This window comes from Cygnus olor, chromosome 1, assembly GCF_009769625.2.
Source record: "Cygnus olor isolate bCygOlo1 chromosome 1, bCygOlo1.pri.v2, whole genome shotgun sequence".
In the NCBI taxonomy this organism is placed as follows: domain Eukaryota; kingdom Metazoa; phylum Chordata; class Aves; order Anseriformes; family Anatidae; genus Cygnus; species Cygnus olor.
The window spans coordinates 114,276,106-114,296,850 of record NC_049169.1 but is presented as its reverse complement, the minus strand read 5'-3'; the positions used below and the strand labels follow the sequence as shown (position 1 = coordinate 114,296,850).

Sequence of the window (20,745 nt, the reverse complement as noted above, 5' to 3'; positions counted from 1 at the left end):
CTAGCTTTTAACAGAGCAAAGTCCAGAGCTGCTTTGAAGTTGGCTTAAAAATTTAATAGTTAAGAAATTCGGTGGTGTTTAAAGATCATTCTCAAAAGAGAGCTCTTCCAAAATTTGTGGTACTTCTGTCAAGAATGTGACTCTCAAACAACTTGTCTAGAAAAGATTTCTAACATTTGTATAGGTAAACACTGTATGAAAATGTCTGGAGTGTTTTGCAGGTGTAGATAGATTTTGTAACTTGGCTGGATTCTTGGCTCTTTTTGTAAATATGATCCTTTATTAGAGAATCTTATGTCTTGTCTGTCAAAGTATCTGCATCTGGTTCAGTAACAGTGGCTTCCTAATTTGCATTCACAGGCTTTTAAAATTGGATGCAAAGAAATTTTTTAATTGACTTCATTTTACATCTATTTAAAGTGGGGGGCGGGGGGCAACTCCGTCTTGGAAAAACTGCAATCAGTTGTCTGTCTTTGTCATGCAGGATTTGGGTTAAGGTGCTTCCTAAACTGGCATAATTTTGATAATCCAGCAGATTTTGGGCATCTGCAGTTGTTCACTGCTTCTGAGTCAGAGCTTTATTACAATAGAAGTGCTTTTTATTTTATACCAAAAACAACCTTCAAAAGATGGCTTCAGAACAGTCAATGACAAGGAATGTTGGAAACCTCATTTGAATGAGATGAAAGGGAGTACTTGACGCATACCTTCAAATTGCTTACTCCTGATTTATTCTTCTGAACAGATTTAAAGTCAGTCTTCTCAGTAACCAGGTCATCACACACAGGCGTCATCTCAAATTATCATCACCACTGTAGTATAGTTAATAAATAGAAGTTGTATAAATTGAACGTTTTGTTTTATTGGCCCCATAAAAATAGGTATTTATATAGAAGTAGCTCCGTGTATTATGTAAGTTGTGTTGTCTGGATGAATGGCGCTTAAGCGGAACTGAACAGGTCTTTCATAAAATATTATGAAGTAGTGTATACATTTATTTATGACAATAACTTTTGAGGTGTTGTGAATTAATTGAGAGTAGAACTCAGTAGACAAGCTTTCAGAAGTCTGTTAGTTCATGAATAATCAAACAGGCTGAATGTAGATGCAGCAAAGTTTTCCTGAATCAATGGACTGTCCAAAATAGTGGAGAGGTTTTCTTACATGAGCAGAGTTTTCAGTTAATAAATATTATGAAGATTATCATCTAAATTTCCAGTTTCTGTTTGAAATAAATATGCAAGAAGTATTAGACCAATACTAAATTAGATGTATTAAGTCATCAAAAGTAGATGGCATGTAACCAGGCATGTGAAGAACTCTAATTTGAAACTCCTGGCAAAGTTGCAACCTATGCTACCGTTGGATCGTGCACTGGTACGCAAGCAGATTGTAGCTCCTGCCAGCAGAAAAGGGTCTGGAGGGAAATCAGTGAACTATAGACTGATGTATTTGACTGCAGTTTCTGGTATATGCATATAATATACAGAATGTGTATGATAATACCATTGAGCGTAAGGTTAAACCCAGATGTAGGAGAGAGTTAGCATTGCATCTCTATAGGGAGGTTCTGCCTCTGGCCCTTTTGCAACTCTGTGACTTTTTAGTAAGTATATACTTACATTATCAACTTTATTGCATAGTATTTGTATGTTCATTTTTTGTTGGTTTCTGTTTGTTTTAAGAGAAGCCCTTGGAAGGATTTCTCTCCAAGAGATGTTAAAGAAACTATGATGATATGGCATTGGAGCAAATGTTTTTTTTTGTGTTGAAAACTGGTTAAATGATAGGGAGCAAAAGAATGGTTCTTAACAATTATGTTTAAAGCTAGAGCAATGGTAATGGGCTCCCCCACAAATCAGAGTTGGGACCAGCTTTACCCAGAGTCCTCATAAGCCTGTTGTAGAGCATGAATAGTGAACTACCCAAGTCTCTAGAAGATGCAAGTCATTTCAAGGAAGACAGACAAAATGCTAAAAGAAAGGACTAACAAAGACCTGATAAAAATGAATGACTAGTTAAAAAAGTTCCACGTAATTTTCAGCACAGGTATGTTAGATGGGACATCTGAGGGGAACAGTAGTCTTGTTTATGCTTGTGACTTTTTTCTTCGTAGTAGCTACAGCTGAGGAAGGAAGTGTTGAGGTACTCATTGACAGAAACAGGCAGTGTTAGCAGGCTGGTAAAGGTATTAGACAAAAAATAGATACTAAAGGAAATAATGTGGAACGTATTCAATAACATGCCTAGAGGAATGCAGTGATAGTGAATATTGAATGTATGAGTAGAATGCACTTGTACCTGGATCAGACTGGAGTGAATATGCAGTTGCTCTGTTAATATTAACTCTGCTTTTGCTTCCTGTTTCTTAACTTTAGTTTCTACGTTTTATTCTTCTTTGTCTTAATGTGATATGCCTTAGATAATGAAATATTAATACGCCTAATACCTCAATTCTTATTCTTCCTTTCTCTGAAACATTCCACAGACTTACACAACTACTGTTGTGGTTGGGAAAAAAGTCTGCTCCCCTTTTGTTTTCCTGGTGTCTTCTGCTTGTTTTCATTTTTTCCAAGTGTATGGCTTATTTTTTCTTACACTTCTTGATATAGCATTTGTAATACTGATTTTTTATATTGGATAAGTTGTGCAAAGCCAAAATCAGGAGTACAATTTTAGTTGGAAATTCATTATGAAGAGTATTTCCTTTTTATGTCACAATTGGTTACTAACTAATGCTTTTTTATGTACACTCATACAGTTTATTTTTATTAATGCCTAAAAATAGCAGTGATGGAGAATTTCATTAAATATGCTCAGAGGAAATACTTCTAACTCAAGGTAATGTTAACTTGTATGTTTTTTTTTTTTAACTTGGTGAATCAGATGGGACAACGGTGAAGTTGAAAAGCTTAGTCCATGGGACATGGAACCAATATCTGAGAATGGTAGGTAGAAATTCACTTAATTATATGCTTCTCTCTCTTTCCAGACCCTTCGTTATATGTGGGTAGTGGACCTTAGATGATTCTTAACTTTCTTGCAACTCTTGCCACTGAATCATCTGAGTACAGTATCCATTTTGCACGTCTATGTAACAGGTGGAACTGGTATTGCAGTAGTTATCTTTGAAATGTCAAGAACATCAGCAGGTTTTTTATGTGTGTTTAGTCAAGAATGCTCATTAAGATAGTCTCACTTCAGGTTTGGTGAAATATCTTGAATATATCTCTATTTTTTTCCCCTGAAACTTTCCATCTTCCTAAGTAGTTTTGAAGGAAATAGTTGAAATACAATAAAGCCTGATATTTCTAAAAGCAAAGTTTTGCAAATGTCCCAAGTAACAAAAAAATAGTTAGCTATAATATGGTACAGTATAGGAGGGAGGAGGAGGAAAGAATATATATGAAATAATTTCCAGTCAGCAAATTTTAACTGTTACTTTAAAAACAGCGGTTTGCAAGGTTTACTGGTCAAACCCAAATTAATTCTAAATGAAATTACTGGATTCCTAGTTTCTTACTCAATTCAGTTTTCTAATGCTTGTTGATAGTGATAAGAGCTGGGAGAAGGGAGGAAAGTTTGTGAAATACTGAGAGAGTAATCATTGAATAAGCTGTCAAAAGGATGTTTATTCATTTTCCTAATCACCTTTGCCAGGAGTTAGCTTGTTTCCCAAATGCCAGAAAGGCTTATGATAATTATTTATATATGATAGTATTATATGAAGGCTTATGATATTTATATATATACATTTATTTATATACATATATATATATATATATATACACACATACATACATATATAAATAAAGTACCATTATGTTGCACACATTTTGATGTTCTCAGTAGCCACCTGACCATCCAATGTTTGAAGTATGAGCTGGCTGCTTCAGTTGCATCTTGTGATGAGGAATGCCGCAAAACAGTCTGGATTCAAAATATGGAATTAAAATTTTTATACATTTCAGTTCATATAAAACAAGGAATCAGCAGGATTGTGTTCTCTTTTCCCCACAAATTTAATTGAAACACTCCATTTTATCATCACCAACATCCGTCTCCTTCAAACATAAAGCTCCGTTTTCTTCTTATTCATCATGATCTGGTTAATGCTTACCATATATGATTGTTAGAGGCTCTATAACAAGCCTTACATGTGAACTGGTCAGAATATTTATGTTTTGCTAACAGGACAAACAGCATCAATTTCTTCTGAATATTCTATACAGTGGTTTAAGTTGCTTTTTATGAGAGTATTAATGATGAAGTTCTCCCTCCTGTGGTTTGAAATATAAAATGTAGCGTTCCTAACCACTTAAGTTTGATAAGGAACCAGAATTTCTGAAATTGCTACAGTGACAATGTAACGATAGAGACATCCTACAGACACTTATCTAAATCTGGGTAGTATTATGTATGTACATTGTCATTTACTGGCTATATCAGAGGCAAATTGCAACTTCTGTCTTTGATTTAGTAGGGAAATAAGGCTCTTACGGAAAAGTTTTATGCTTTCCTAGAAAGCATTATTATATTAGTAATATAATATAAAACAGGTTACACCCCTTCTCCTTTGCTTTTTGTTCCTTCTTCAATTGAATGACTTACAAATTGAATTGAAATTGCATCTTACATTTGCCACTCTTCTCTCAAAATTTTCTTTATTCGGTTTACTAAGATAAATGTGTGGGACAAGAGCAACACTGAAGTTGGATTGACTAGCAGGTCACAACTTTAATTTATTACCTTTTTTAACCTGCAGGCATAAATTCTGTCTCATGATTATCGAGATAGAGTATGAGATGTCCAACCCTTGTCTTGGCAAGCACAACATTGTCAAGACCAGGATAAATGTGCATATGAAAACTCAGTTTTCAGCAGCCTGCTTACTAAACTGTTACTGGTGTGGACTGTCTGTAGTCTGTACTACCGATCTGTACAGTGAGCACTGTAACCCTCCTTTGGAGGGTTCAGCTATCTGTGACCCATTTACTCCTGAAGAGTGGACCATATGGTCACCCTATGTATATAATGTGCTACAAATTATGACAAGTCTTCTGTCGCATGTACCAGGGTGCTGCAAAAAAACACAAAGCAGTGATCTTCCCGTGCCTCTTGAGTAGGACAGAGATTTGTTTTAGTCTGTCATTCTCCTTTAGATGTTACTCCTGCAGGAGAATGTCCCTCTTGAGCGCTTATGCAGTGGAGTACCACGTACGATGTAGAGTTCTTCTTGATACAAGTGTAAGCGTAGAAGAATTACTTGCTGCTTTCTATTAGTGTTGTCTTCAGGAAGTCTGATTGCAGAAGTGTTTCAGCTCAAAGATGAGTTAGAAGGAATACAAGTGAGTCACCTCTTTCTCTTCAGCTTTTCGTAGTGCCTTTTTGTTATTTATCCATTTGTTTTTTGAAGACCTGCTTCATCTTTGGTATTGAATGGATAACAAATGTTGTTAGGGCTCTGTCAATGCAGTAATGAACAAAGAACTAGAAAAGACTTTGGGTTATTAATACATGTTCAGCCAAAGGAAAAAACAGTCCTTTTCATAAATTTAGAAGATCCCCGGTAAACTTGTTTAGATCTTTTTGTTTTGGTTTGGTCTCTACAACAGTTGGAGCAGAAATGTTTTAGAATTTGTAACCTATTTGTGGATTGCAGTCTTCATAATGCTAGCAAGTACCCTATCATCTTTCTTGCTTTCATTTTAATGGACAGACCCTCAGATGCTAATAGAAGCTCCTACTGTTAGTTTCTAGCTGTAAGCCTATATGCTTTAGACTGCTGAATTTAATCTGCTATTCCAGTTGCCCTAATCAGTACAAAGATGTACTGAAGGACTTACCTACTGTGTCTGATCAGGAGCCTTCATGATCTTGTTCCTTTTCAAGTGCTCAAACGAAATGAGGAACTTGGCTTTTCAAAAATAAAGTACAGAAACTGAGACTGAAGATGTACTAAAAACAGTCTGTGGAATTGAGGGGAAAGATACCCAGAGGTAAAACCTTATCTACTCAGTCATTCTGCATTAGCTGGGTTGCATTAATCTTTGGAAGCGTGACTTTCTGTGGAACCATCCATCACAGCTTTACGTGTGTACTAGTAATTTTTGCTTTGAAATTCAATTGATCTGCCATATTCAAAGCACACATTTTTTAAAAATGCCCTAAAGGTCACAGTAATTCTGGGAAGGACATCACACAGTGTATTGTCTATCTTGCACGTGTTTAATGGTTGAGGGCACAAATGGACTCATTAAACTAAGTTATGATACTGTGAAGTCTGAGGCATGCATTTTAAAACAAAAGTGTGTGATTAACTCAGAGTTGAAGTCTTCTTTTCAGGCTAGTAATTAAATCAAAAGAGTAAAAAGTCTTCAGGAAATTCAGAACTGCACAAAAGGAGAATAAGGGATATCGTTGTTGTATTTTCTTTGTGTATTTCCTTTTCCCCATGGTATTAGTGTCAAACTTCACTTAAGGCAAGATATTTTTTCTTGGTTATGCTTGTTAAATACTCACACGATCATGAATATTTAACAATTTGTCTTGTTTCATGTTCTCCCTGCTCACACTTTTTCCTATTTGCTGTCACTCTTCAGTTGACCAGCCCGAAGAATTAGGAGCTAGTGTTTCCGTGACTTTTGAAGAAATGGAGAAGCTACTATACAAACCCCAAGAAGGGGAGTGGGGGATGCGGTCTCGTGATGAAGCTTGTGAACGGATTATCAGCGGTATTGATCAGCTTCTGACTCTCGGTAAGCATGTCCTCTAAGCTTTAGAGAGTTTTCTCCTTGCATTAAATTTATAAACAGGTCTCCAGAATATACATGGCATCCTTTAAAAATGTCCTATAATAAAGTACTGTAAATGTTTACACACTTTTATGTGCAATTCTCTCACTGTCTCTGTGCTCAGATTTGTTTTTGTACATCATTGGTTTTATCAAGAATAATTATGCATAGCAATTGAATGTCTGACTCAATTTTCGTATGCATACAAGCTTCAAAATAGTTCAGTTAATCTTGTTGTTTCTTAACAGACATTTCAGCAGCTTTTGCTGGTCCAGTTGACCTGTGTACATATCCCAAGTACTGTACAGTGATTGCTTACCCAACAGACCTGAACACTATTCGAACAAGACTGGCTAACCGATTTTACAGGTAAGTACTAGCAGCAGAAACCAGAGAGAATATGGTCTTAGGTTTGTACCTTATGAGAAGATCTAAACTTTTCTTTTTCCTTTAATAAACATTTTTGAAAACCAGCAGTCCAGTACCTGAATTCAGCATTACTAGTACTCTGTAGCAACATTAATATACATTTTATTAAGTTTCTTAGTTCTCAAGGAAATTGATTTCAGCCTATATTGATACTGTTTTCAGAGTTACAATGAACGTTGACATTTTCTTTGTGAAATTTGCTATTTGAAATGAGTAAGTACTTCAATGATTGTCTTATTTTTTTCAATTTCATTCAGGTTTTGAGGTGCTGTACTTAGTTTGAACTTGAAGAGGGTTCAGCTCTTAGACACTTAGTACTTGCAGAAACAAGTCTAAACACAGAGGTGAAATGTTAAATATTACCACCAACACTTTAAATGATAAAAACACCACAAAGAAAGGGGGAAAAAGCTTCAGTGTGGAGTTGATAAAGTTCTGATTTGTTGGATGTGCAGCTTATCAATTTTGATAATAGAAATTAAAGGGTGTTCCTTATCTGGACTTGTGTTCAGAGTGTCTGTAAATAAAATGAAAATATATTTATGGTTGTTTTCCTCCTCAGCGAGCCTGAAATAATGACTTGGGAAATGGTTTGAAATTTTTTAGATGAAGAGCTGCAAACCTGGGGTATTATGGCTTCAAAATTACAAGGAATTGGAAACTGAAATGATAGAAAAGCTATGCAGTTGTGCTAGCTCACTTCCGTAGTGTTAGCTTGTAGCAGTTTCTACAAGTCTGTCTTACAGAGGACAACTACTTCATGACTGATCAGTTGGTCTCAAAGAAAAGTATTTGAGGGGAGATGGAAAAGATCATCATAGGTGTATATAAAAATGTATTTAGGTCAGGCCTTTTCTCACTGCTTTTTTAATTGCTTGTGTCTTGTGTTTATTTGTTCTTAAGAATTATTAGTGTACTACACAACTTGTGTTCCATTTGAGAGGACAATTCCACAGGCAACTGCTGTTAGATGTTTCCAGAACAAATGTTGTAAATTAAAGTAGTGGTTAAATACTACTTCTGTTTTTCTTCCCATTTTGATTAGGGTCAAATATAAGCTTTATAAAAATGCATGGATTTTTAAAGACCCAAGGAATTCCTCACTAGTTAAATTATTTCAGTGGTATCTCATAATTCAGTGGTATCAAAAGCCAGTGCTTTACTGGGCTAGTTGTATTAACAGAATTTTAGGAATGAAATCAAAGACGGTTAGAATTTCGCAACCTTTCTGAAGATGAATTATCAGTGATTAGTTGGAAAATGAGTTAACAAAGGTGTCCATTGTTGATTTCACTATCTTGAATTGTGTGTGCTTGTGTATATGTGAATACACTTCAGTTTTCCATGTGAATGAGAAGTTTGAGTCTAGTGTAATAAAACTTCAATTAAAACAAAGGACATTGAACTAGGATATATATATATATATATATATGTGTATATATATATATATATATATAAAATAGACATATAATTACTAAGAGAATAACTTTACAGTTTTTCAGCTTAGTTTAAAGGTGCATTTTTATTTTTAATTTTAAGGAGAATCTCTGCATTGGTTTGGGAAGTAAGATACATTGAAAGCAATGCCAGGACCTTCAATGAACCTGGGAGTGCTATTGCTAGAGCTGCAAAAAAGATCACTACGCAGCTCTTAAAATTTATCAAGTGAGTGGCTTTTTAATCTAAATAGTGCTTGAATGTTTGTGATCTTAAACTGTGGGGGAGCATGAACATCTTAAGATCCCTTTGAAAATCCTGCTTCCTTTGATTTCCTACTCTTTTCTATGCACTGCAGGACAGTTGTATAATTCTTCTTGAGTATTATTTTAACTGGGAAAATACTGAAATGTTCTGCAAAGAGACATTTTGACTTTCTCATAGTAGCATTCACTGGTATTTATAGTACAAAGATTACTATAATCACCTTGTGAATTTATATTTCAGTTAGTTCTTTGTTACTGTCTTTAAGTTTATATGTAGCTTTTGGTCATGTCTGGATTTAATCTAGGAAGTGATAGGTATGTTTTTGCTATTCCAGTAACAGATCTAATTGCATTACAGTGATCAAGACTGTACAAACATTTTTGAACTATGTAGCACAACAGATGATGAACAAGATCGTCTTGATGACGATGATCTGGTAAGCTTTTCTTGTGAATAACTGCAATAATGCATTAGCAGCGTTAAGAAAATAACGCCCATCTTCAAGTATTTATAGTAAAATTGTTCTTTTTTTAATAAAGATCCTTGCATGTACTTAGCTACTTATGTAGCTAATACAAACATTTAATATACTAGGAATGTGAGAAGTGATATGGGGAGATGCTTTAATGAAAACATTTGAGTTGTCAATACTTGTTCAGAAGTACAACAAACATGCATTTTCTACTGTGACTATTTGCCATCAAATAGAACAATACTTTGATGTTTTGTGAGTGATACATTTCTGAAGCATATTAATATGCAGTAATGTAATATTTCAAGAGTGTATGAATATATCTTTCATTATATTTTTAATTATATGCACCCTTGGTTATTGCTAAGGGTAAAATTGGCATGCAGTGGTAAATGCTAAAAGTTGGCAAGTTATGATTACTGCAGTGGTGCTTTGCAGTAACAAACACTGCAGTTTCTTTGTATACCCAGCTATGATCATGCATCAGTTTTGCATGCCTCATTGAGAATATAATGAAGTATATTTATCTTAAATCTGAGAGAGGTAGCATTCACTGCATAACAGTGCATGTTGTCTACAATATCTTACATTTATTAACAATGTACCCCAAACTACCTAATCTGAATGTCTTTTACACATTTTGATTTCTAATTCAGCAGCAAGACTTCTGAAAATCACAGTGGCAGCATTCTCTTTCAGAGTAATATTTAGGGAAGAAATTACATTGAGCAGTCGCTCTACTTCAGCATTATCTTATTACTTTCATATTGTAATGTTCTTTTATCAGAAGTAAATTGATCACAAAGATTTCTTTTTCCTAAACTCAGGACAAGCAAAATTCAAAGAGTTCTTTGACTTCTATTATATGTTAATTGAATTACTGATGGTCTTTAGTCATTGAGATTCAAAGCTAGTGGATGTCTTCTCAATTCTTATCAAAAAGAGAACTTGCAACTTCTTATGGTGGTTTTTCCTTTGTATTAAGGTCAAGAGTTGGAGTGAAGAGTCTTCAGTGATGGGACATCTTTAGGATCTTACTTTCCTAGTTTTTCAATCATTGTGCTGTAGTTTTTGATACGCTCATGTTCTGTTTCATTGAGAGAAATTAGAATAAAAGTCTGTTTTAACTGTGGTGTAAAATTCAATGGTGCTTTGAGCAAACATTGCCTATTGTTTCATAAATTTTATTTTATGCAGGATGATGAAAAATGTCGTCCAAGAACGTCATACAGGAGGAGAAGAGTGAGTTGGCTAATCTTTACCATATATACCCAGTTCAGGTCTGGAGGGATTGGTTAGCAGACTGTTGAAATTCTGTGGGAGTGATGCTTTGTTTTTTAATAGTCATAGATAGAACAGATTTTTTTGATGATAAAAAGGAATTATACACTTTGCCTAAATAGTTCATTGTTATTTTAATGCTTCTGTACTTACAAATTTGATACCAATACTGTTCAGTTTAACAGGTTTCAATTATATGTATGATATTGAAGTAAAAGCATTATTCAGCTGAGATGTGAGGAAAAAGTATTTTGCGCGATAGATATTATTCAGATCTCTTAAGAATAATGTGGAAGAAATCAGGAGGTATCTTTTTGTGTGCTTTATTTAGTATTTAAAAACAAATTGAAAAAAGTTGTGTGATTTGTTAGTGTTATTAATAAACATCAGTAAAAAAGTCTTCTAGTAGTAGAGTTGCAAAGTTTTGTTACAAAACAGTATTTTTGGAAGCACATTTTTCTAATACGAAAATAATTCCAGAAAGACTATTAGGTTTAGTTTTTCAGGCTGGGTTTCAGTAATGTTTTTTGACTTTTTTTTTCAAGGGACGGGGGAAAAAAGGAAAAGGCATTAAAAACGGCTATGATGAAAACTGTTGGAAAAAGCAGTGTATGGAACTTGTGAACTTAATTTTCCAGTGTGAAGATTCTGAACCTTTTAGGCAGCCAGTTGATTTGGATCAATATCCTGTAAGTTGTTCTTATAATTATTTATATCTTACAAGGTTAATTTGTTTCTTTCTTTTAGCATTTGGTATCGTGATAAGATCTCCAAATTTCTCTTGGAGCTATTTGTTCTCTTTAGGGTTTCAGTTCCCAACCATTGATGCTTGACTGCATCAAGGTAAGATCCATCAAAGTATTGAGACAGCACAAAACAATTGTAGAGCAGCAGTATAATGTCTACAAAGGTCCTGATACATTACATGAGTTCTTTGTTTTGCCTCTAATTATTAACTCTGACAATAAAATTAAAAAAAAAAAAAAAGAATAGACTGCAGTCAAACGTGAACTTATTTGTAGTCCCATGACTTTCTAGTTTTCCTGTTTTCACTGCTGCCATTATTATTTTTTCTGCTCTTCAGCTCACTGTATGTTTTTAGGAATCTGTCCCCACTTTGAAGCTTCACATTTAGATAGAATGTAGGCATTGGTTCATATATACTTCTGAAGTATGGATTCTGTCCAATCTGGTTTGCATATTCTTTTAAATTCTGTTTAAAATGCATCTCAGAACATCTTTGTGCTCTAATGGCTCCTCTTCCATATCAATAAAATATTTTGTTGCTGAAGGCCTTCTGCAGCCTCATGGTGTACTTTCTTCAGCAATTTATCTGATATCAGAATTTCATTTCTCTCTTCCGTAAAATTTGCTATTCTTTGCTACAGTAGTGGTTTCAAGCCCTTTATTGGGCATTTAGACCAAAAGAAAAAGAAACTTAAGGGGGGAAAAAACTTTTTAACAAGCATAAGCATGCGGCTGTTTTCCTGTGGCTTCACGTCTTGAGTTTGGGTTTCACATCAGGTTTTAAGAACATGTTGGGGGTTCTCTAAAACTCATTTACAGGGGAGAAGAGGTTATATAACAGTGTTATAGTGCTTTCTTAATTATTATAATTTTTTTAAAGCCAGATCAGTTTCTCATTGTAAAATGCATCAATGAAGTGAGTAAATTAAGACTGCAGTGAATCTTCTTTCCCTTTTTGATTACCAATAAAAAGGTCAACCTGCATGGTATTGTTAGTCGGTAGATATTGAGGTAAATCAGGAGAAACAAAACAGCAAAACTGCATGTACAAGCACATGACGTTGTATTAAACCGTGATCTTTAATAAATTCTGAAGGTGACACTGAAAATAAACGAGGTCTTATAGGGGGTAACGTAGTGGAGACTTTAAGTCAAGTAGTTTCTGCAACAGCTTAGCTCTCTGCTGTGGTAGGTGTCTGATGTGTCTTGAGCGCTGATGGTTAAGATAATCTGAGCTCCTCTTAAATTCTAGAAGTAAAATTCAAAAGTGTTTTTCCTCTAACTTCTTGAACTATTTCTTTTCATATTTTATCTAGGATTACAGACATATTATAGACACTCCAATGGACTTCGGTACAGTGAAAGAAACTCTGGAAGCTGGAAATTATGACACTCCAATGGAACTGTGCAAAGATATAAGACTAATATTTAGTAATGCCAAGTCTTATACTCCAAACAAAAAGTCAAAGGTAGCTGTTAATATTGTTTTTTTATGTTTTTTTGTAATGCAATTAGGTATTATTTTGGAATTAGCTTCCTTATCGATATTTTGAATAAAGTTTCTGGTTGATTAGATACAGGTGAGAAGTGCAATAAATTATATTAAACATTAGTTTGCGCATGGCATGTCTTGTTTATCTAGTGCTACAGTCCATCATGTGCCAGACTTTTTCTATCTTTTTTCTGTACATTTTTACATTTTAGAAATGCTAGTCTTGCATGAAAATTTTGGTTGTTAATGTAAGCCACTTTCTTGCCTAGATTTACAGTATGACCTTGAGATTGTCAGCATTATTTGAAGAGAAAATAAGAAGAATTGTTTCAGATTTCAAAAATGGTCAAAAACAGAATGAAAAACTAAGAAGAAACCAGAGGTATACTAGAAGATTTCAGAATCAAAGCTCGACGCAGCAACCTACCAAAATGCTCAGGTACCAAAATTATGAAGATGTGGAGGCTTATCACAGCTGACTAATATTCATATTCACTGACATATAAGAAGAAAACAATTGTTTTATTAAGTGGTTAGCTAATTTCGGTGAGAATTTTTAGAATTCTTTTTCAGTAGGACAGACATGCTTAAAAAGTTCTTTGTAATGTAAAACTGCCCATGGAACAGTGGAAGGACTGAAAAATAGAATAGGCTTTGTTTTGTTTGCTTTGTTTTAAATACTTCAGTGAGGAAAATCAGTGTTTAATCTGACTGTAATAATTAGCAAAACTTGCTGCATGTATTGCAGTTATTTTACTATGAGCAGAAGAAAGGTAGTCTTGTGGATTTTAACTTACTGTGGCATTCTGTTGGTAATTTAGTATGCATCTCCTCTTTTGAAGGAAAACACACACTTGACACCACTGTTGGTTGACATGATTAACTGTTATTGTTAATTTGCATATGGGGTTAAGTGAGATAAAATACAAAAACTAAACATGCTAAATTGTTGGAACTGAGCGTATACTTTTCTGCTGCTGTCCAGATTTTTTGTCTGATAGTGAAGGGATAGGAATAATCCCATCTAGATCACTATTATTTTACTTTAGTCAAATATGTCAGGATTACATATAGCATGCATTTAAAGGAAGGATCAAATCAGTGAGTTCCTCTCCAAATGTGCATTTTATTTTAGACCGTAGACTTTGTTGAAAAATGTGCTACCTTCATGTCTTTAGAACTCAGTTTATCATGGAATAATGTTAATTTGTGCTTTGAGGCTTATGTGCAATTAACAAGAGACTGAATTCAGCAGAAGTTGAGGCTGTTGTTGCAATATCTTGGTAAACAATAAGAGGACATAGACCTAAAAGGTATTCAGTGTTACCTTTTTTTGGTTTTCATTAGAGATAGAAAGTCTCTCCTTGTGGAACTTTGCTAGGACTGTAGACTGTTATTTTAATGAAAGTAGTTAATGCTTATCCTTGTCAAAATTGTCCCATACCATGTTATCTCACAAACCTAACTACCATTCCATAAATGTAAAATCATATGGTATATGGTTAATTAAGCTTTCAGAGAACGTCGTTTTTGAAATACTTAATTGCCGATATTTTTTCATAGTTTACAACCCATGCTGCTTTTACTTCTTTCCCCTTTCAGCAGAAATGTGAAGCAGAAACCATTAAAGTCTCAGGCAAAAATTGAATCTGAGCAGGAAGATGTTTTTAGTCAACCTACCTCAAGCAGAGCAGCCTGTGTTGCAAGCCATAAAACAAATGCTAGTAATTACAACCATAGTTCCTCTGGTGAATCCTCTGATTCTGTATGCCTAGCATCTTTTGAAAGGAATGGAAAAGCTAGATCTACAACACTAACAAACTGTTCTGCACTGTCATCAGGTAAGAAATGTTTGAAAAATCTGTTTCGGATGAGGATTTTCATCTGTTTTATCTGTGAGTTATCTACTAATGTTTGTTTATATATGTATGTGGATATTATAAAAAGTTCTGTGTACTAAAGAATGCTCTGCTTTAACATTCTTTAACATAGAATGCAATTAGCTTAATGTTGTTAATGATAAAGCCTGCTCCGAAGCAGAAATTTATCACTAGCATAATTTACATGGAGGCAGAGCTGTCTTGGTTATATATCCATTTTGCAGTCAAGTGTACTTTTCTACAGCTTTGTGTGGGAATTCACAGCAAAGCTGAATTGAGTAAGACTAATGATAAGCATAAACTGACATACAAACTGCATGATTACTTGATGTTCTTAACTCTTACCAAATACAGTAATAGAATTTCTTCAAGTGGATCTTCTAGGAAAATTGTTGTGGGGAATGGATGCCTCTTATCTGAGAGGAAAATGTGTTGTATTTGATATAAAATACAGGTTATACACCCATGCGTGTCACAAAAATTAAAATCCAAAATTAGCAAATGGCAAAAGTTCCCGGAGTCATAAAATGTTTCCTGTCTCTTTTTTTTTTTTCTCCCCCTACACTTTACCTTGGCAAAACTTCATCTCCTTTCAAAGAACAAGGATGCAAGTCCTGGTAAAAGAAGGGATTTATCAGATTCAGGATTTTTTAACATGCTCTTCTCTTAAATCTGCTATTTGGGAGCAGCTCTGCTATTTTACTTGAAACTTAAATGCAGCTCAAAGAAACTTACCACCAGAAATCTCATAAATGTGGAGTGGTATATTTTGTAGAACTATCAATTTCATATGTGCAAAACATTACAGTATGATAACCAGTGTACTGTAAGATAATATTGTGAGGAAACATGAAGATTTCCTGGATGAGCAAAATGTAGCCCTTAACTGCAAGCTAACTGCATGGTTAGAATTCTGATTGACAATTATTTTTTTTTAACAGAAAGTGAAATAGAAGGTTCTTTAGCTTCTTCATCTACATCCTCTTCATCTTCATCCTCTACAAGTAGCTCGGAAGAGAGCAAAGAAAGCTCTGTTGCTCTTGTGTCACCTCCACTACACAACGGCGTATGTAGGAGAAAGAACATCAACTGTAGGATAACTAGGAATCGAGCTGCTCAAAGAAAACAAACAGGTATGATTCAAACAGTCTTCTTCCAAATGGCCAGTAATCCAGGCGTGTATGTATAAAACTAAATGTAATCAGTATTTTTTTAATTGTTGTATATGTGGTATTGTTTGATTAGTAGTAGTTCTGTTGCTCTCAAAATACTACTTTCTGAACTTTTCAGAAGATCCTTTTCAGTACTTAGGGTAGGAGGGCAGAAGCCAAGAGCCTGCTGAGAGGATATGTCTTGCAACTTTTTATATCTTAAAGTAAAAGCAGTAGTTCATAAAGCAGTTCTGGTTTTCACAGAGCTAGAATGAATCCAAAATTTGACATTTTTTTTCTTGCCAGAGAACAAAAACATGTAACTACTACTAGGGGTGTATTGCATTTGTCATGTCTGTAGGTTGAATCTGTTCCAGATTTGACAAGGCTTAATAAGCTTCTACTCTTTTAAGATTTTAATCCCTTCTCTACTTTACAGGAACACTTCTGCCAGAGAATGGGAATACAAGAAAAACTGTCAGGAAAAGGTTATATGGAAGTGATTCTGAAAATACTTCAGTGGTGACATCTGAGTCTCTGAGTAATAGTACTGGTAGACACAGAAAAATTCCACGCAGAAGTGCTACTGTGGCTGCTAATAAGTTAAGGCTAATGAGTGATGTGGAAGAAGAGGTTTCAAGCTCAGAAAGTATTGGTATTGGGTGCAAAAACAGGAAACTGCCTCACCGAAATGCCTCAGCTGCAGCCAGGCGAATGTTACTGGAGGGGTCTGAGGATGACGTAGGTGTGAAGTCTGAAAGTGAAAAAGAAAATGAAGAGCAGCTTACCAAGAGGAAAAATCTTTCTCTCCCTGGTTCATCTGCTCCACGAAGAAAATTTGTTAGTGAATCTGAAAATGGAAGTTCGGATTCTGAGATAGACATGCAGGTGAAACAGAAAACCTGGCAAAGCAATGGCCACAGACAGTTACGTGGGACACTCCATTCTGCATCTCCTAAAGTGAGAAGTCCCACGCAAGACTCTTCGGAAGATGATTCCAAAAGCCATAATTCAGAGGGTGGGAGCAGTCGAAAAGCTGATGAGTCAACGTCTGCACATAAGCTTGCAGTGAGCAACTCTGAGGATGAAGTGTATTCTGAATCAGATAGGTGGAATGACAAAAAAATGACTAGTCTGCAGATTGTTGCTCCCTTAAAGAAAGCAAAAGTCTTGAGTGATTTAGAGGACACAGCAGAATCTGAAGCAGAAGGCAGAGAGAATGGGAGAAGTTTTATTTCGGAGACTTTGGTGCCATCTAGAATTGCAGAGAATTCAAAATCTGGACCTGGTACCAGTTACAACTCTTCTGATACAGAATCTGAAACAAATTCCAATAACAGTAATTATTGTGACACTTCTACAAAAACAAGAAAGAGGAGAAGGAAAGGAAAAACAAAAATCTTCAGAAAAGGTAAAATTACTAAAGCTAATGCATCTGATTCTAATGGTGACTAGGAGAAAACAAAATAGGATTAAAATGGGTAATGACTGGGGGGATTTGAACTGTACAGTGTAATAGCGTTTCTTGCTGTTCTAAAATCCGAACTAGATATCGGGGAGGGTGAATTATAAGGTATGGTGATGCTGACAGGAGAACTGGGGAGTTACCAAACAGCACTGAGAGAAAAGTATTACAGTTCTATGGTGACAGTTTTTTGGTATTTAGAATTCATGAGGGGTTCTGGCAGTTCTCGAGCAATACAGGGAATACATTTTTCTGTGTAAAAGTTGTCATTAAATCATGATTGTTGTTTTCATATTTAATCTGCACTTCCTTACCTATGTAGCAGTATATATTAAGTGATGCTAAAATACCTCTGTTGAAGTAGCATTACTTTGTGTGTGTTGACAGATAAATTAAAGAAGCACTGGCTTTCAGGGTGTTGGCACAAAACTAAAGTCATATTCACAGCAACCTTCAGAATATTGCTATCGTATGTAGGTCAAGGCACCAGAAAATCTCAAAAGGAAAAGTTCATTCTCTTTCATCAGCCTGCTGCTTGTTTGGAGAATTTCAGTAATGAAAATCTGAGTTGTAGTTCTGTTACTTCACCCACAAACTCAAGATAGTAGTTCTTTGTTTAGATTGTTGCCTTTTTCTGTTGACAAACTTCCGTGCGAAAGCAGATGTACAGACGTTATTTTCATCTGAAGTACCTTTGTAATCTTTCAAAATAAAATTGATAGATGTTTTAATTATTTTTTTTTTACTTCCATGGCATATACTGGAATTTCTAACTTAATTTGCCTTTTGGAATTTATTGTCAGTGATGCGTAGTCTCCTTTTCAAGGTAGAGATGTTTTGATGCTGTGATGGTAATGTTCTGATGCTTGTCTGGCTTTTCCCCCATTTAAGATTAGGAGTATTTGAGGTTTGGGTGGTTTTTTTTGGAGAGCGTGTGGATGGGGTTCTGTTACCAAATACAGGGGTGACTCTTCTGTTCCTTGCTTTCTCTAGTTTCATGGGTTTATAGATGTCTTTGCAATGTTGTAACTAACTGAAGCATACGACACTGTTCTAACTAGTTTTTTTAAACGTGCATCCTTACTTTGAGGTTGAAGAGATTTTTAATATGGCAAAGAGAGAAGGTATTTCTGTTCAAATACTTCATGTAGTGGAGATTTGTATTTTTTAAAAGTGGGTAGTCAGTAACATTTTCCATACCAAATTTGTCCAACACAGCATTTCTAAGGGGAAATCAGCACTGGTCAACTTACAAATCTTTCATTACACTTTTTTTTTTTAATGTAAACGTTTCTCCATGAAATATGTAGAAACTGCCACACTGAGTAGCCAGTGTCTGAACTGCAGGGTTTGGTCTCTTTAGGTTGTCCCTTGAATGTAACGTGGGTGTCTTAACTGTTTTTATTGGAGTGGTTAAAGCTTGCTGAAAATGTGATTTTTTTATTTTTTTTTTTCCTGCCAGCTTTTTAACACTGGTTAAATTGTAGCTTCTCTTGTATTGTACCATTTACGGCTGGGGGTGTGATGTTATATTGTCTTCTAGCTATAACTTGGAGCAGAACTCCTCTTACTCACATTATTATTTTCTTAAACTTCCTCGATGATTTCCTCTTCCATCAGTTTTCAGGTTAGAGTGAATATCCTGTTCCTTTGGATGACGAATGCTTTCTTTCTACTTTATGCTTTAGCTTCATTAGTAGTCAATGTTCATCTATTAGGTAAAACTACCAATCATAAAAACACAGCATTATTTTCAGTCTGTAACTGGTGCCACTGTCAAGGATGTATTAGTAGTTAATGAGCTGCATCTGTTACATGATTATAATAAAATTACTAATGGCTTTTATATAAGAATTAGCGCATAGATGACATACTTTAATATTTTTGCATTTTTTATAGAGCAGTCTTATTTTCTACAGAAATGTTTAACTTCTCTGCCATGTCGAACCTTCCAAATGGTGAGGTGCACATGCAGTAGACTATTCTTTTGTCATTTTCAACAACATTTTTAAGGTGAAGCCCTTTTAAAACTCTTACATTAAATTAAGAGGCCCCATCTAAAGTTACAAAATTCTTATATGTAAGATAAATATGGGGCAAGAGCAAGTATCATTAAACTTCTACAAGGCAATGAAATATGTTCTTTAAATAAGGATGAAATACAGTGATGAATACTTGCATTGTTTGGGTATCACTGTTAAGTAAGAATGGTTATTTGAAAAGAGGGCTCAGTGAACTGTTTGCTTAGGGGGGAAAAGAAAAAAAAAAACACACCATTGTTTCCAATATGTGCAGAATCAGGATGGTTAAAGACAACGGGCTGAAATGAAGACCTCTCATGTGAAAGAGGAACGTGTCATTGTCTGTACAAGCAACTTCTGGGCATTTACTTTACTTTGGGAGATGTTCCCTGCGTGGTGGTGTTGAACTGTTGTCCTTTGTGCGAACTGATACATAGACTTGGATATCTACACTAAACCACATTTATTTTCCATTTCCGTTTATCTCATCCTTATTTTGGGATACTACCACAGGTAGTCAAATAACTATTGTTATATTAGCAGATGCCCATTTTAATCCTCAACAGATAATAGGTACAACAGGCATGCTGCTAGCACAGCCTAGTTTACTGTGGTTTGCCAAACTGGTGTGTGCATTCCTCTTTCTGGAGAGGCTGATAGTTGCTTGTAAATAAGAAGCTAAACCTGTTTGTACCTGTGAAAGTTACTCATTAGGTGCTGCTGGAGTACATGCATGCTTTTATTTAAATACTTACGTATGTATATAATACATTTATTTGAATATATGACTGTATATATATTTGAATATATGACTGATGGCTGGATATTTCTGTCCAGTGCTGCAGCCCACACTACCAGGTTTGGAGTCTGGTAGCACGAACACCAGCCTTCCTTGTCACAGTAGTAAACTTGATGGACAAGGCCTTCATATCTTGGTGCCTTTCTTGTAAATGCTCTCCCAGTTCATGTGATAAATGGAGTTTTTTATTTGATCCTCCCTCTTCCTGCCCATGCAATCTGTTTATGCCTTTGCAGCATGTAATTCCGGATATTTGTTTTTAAGTTTCATTAAGCTGATGCGAGCTTGTTTCTTTTAGTACTGTGGCGTGGGGGGATGTTGAAGTTATTCCAGAGCAGATTTTAATTCTAGTAAGAAGCTTTAATTTAAAAGAAAAAGAATGGGGAGGGGGAAGAGCTTTCCACTATTTTACTGCCAATTTGTGTACAAAGTATAGGTTTAATATTCTCGTAGGGTGTTGCAGAAAGGCTGGACTCCTCTCTTGAGTAGATTGCAATGCTGCTCTATCCT

The 20,745-nt window shown here is 35.1% G+C and overlaps 1 protein-coding gene across 6 annotated transcripts in view; it reads left to right on the top strand.

Annotated features, from left to right (window-relative positions):
• BRWD1 (bromodomain and WD repeat domain containing 1) overlaps nt 1–20,745 on the top strand; it is a 56,711-nt gene that overhangs the window by 32,266 nt on the left and 3,700 nt on the right. For 4 of the 6 annotated variants that reach the window (XM_040577596.1, XM_040577616.1, XM_040577626.1 and 1 more), the window contains 12 exons: nt 2,887–2,948; nt 6,603–6,758; nt 7,043–7,163; nt 8,763–8,888; nt 9,285–9,363; nt 10,597–10,641; nt 11,226–11,369; nt 12,744–12,896; nt 13,189–13,358; nt 14,522–14,760; nt 15,741–15,932; nt 16,390–17,361. In XM_040577596.1, coding sequence (XP_040433530.1) covers nt 2,887–2,948; nt 6,603–6,758; nt 7,043–7,163; nt 8,763–8,888; nt 9,285–9,363; nt 10,597–10,641; nt 11,226–11,369; nt 12,744–12,896; nt 13,189–13,358; nt 14,522–14,760; nt 15,741–15,932; nt 16,390–17,361 — 2,459 coding nt within the window. Of the gene's footprint in view, nt 1–2,886; nt 2,949–6,602; nt 6,759–7,042; nt 7,164–8,762; nt 8,889–9,261; nt 9,364–10,596; nt 10,642–11,225; nt 11,370–12,743; nt 12,897–13,188; nt 13,359–14,521; nt 14,761–15,740; nt 15,933–16,389; nt 17,362–20,745 lie in introns of those variants that run through there. The other 2 variants (XM_040577606.1, XR_005825195.1) reach the window with 2 other exon arrangements.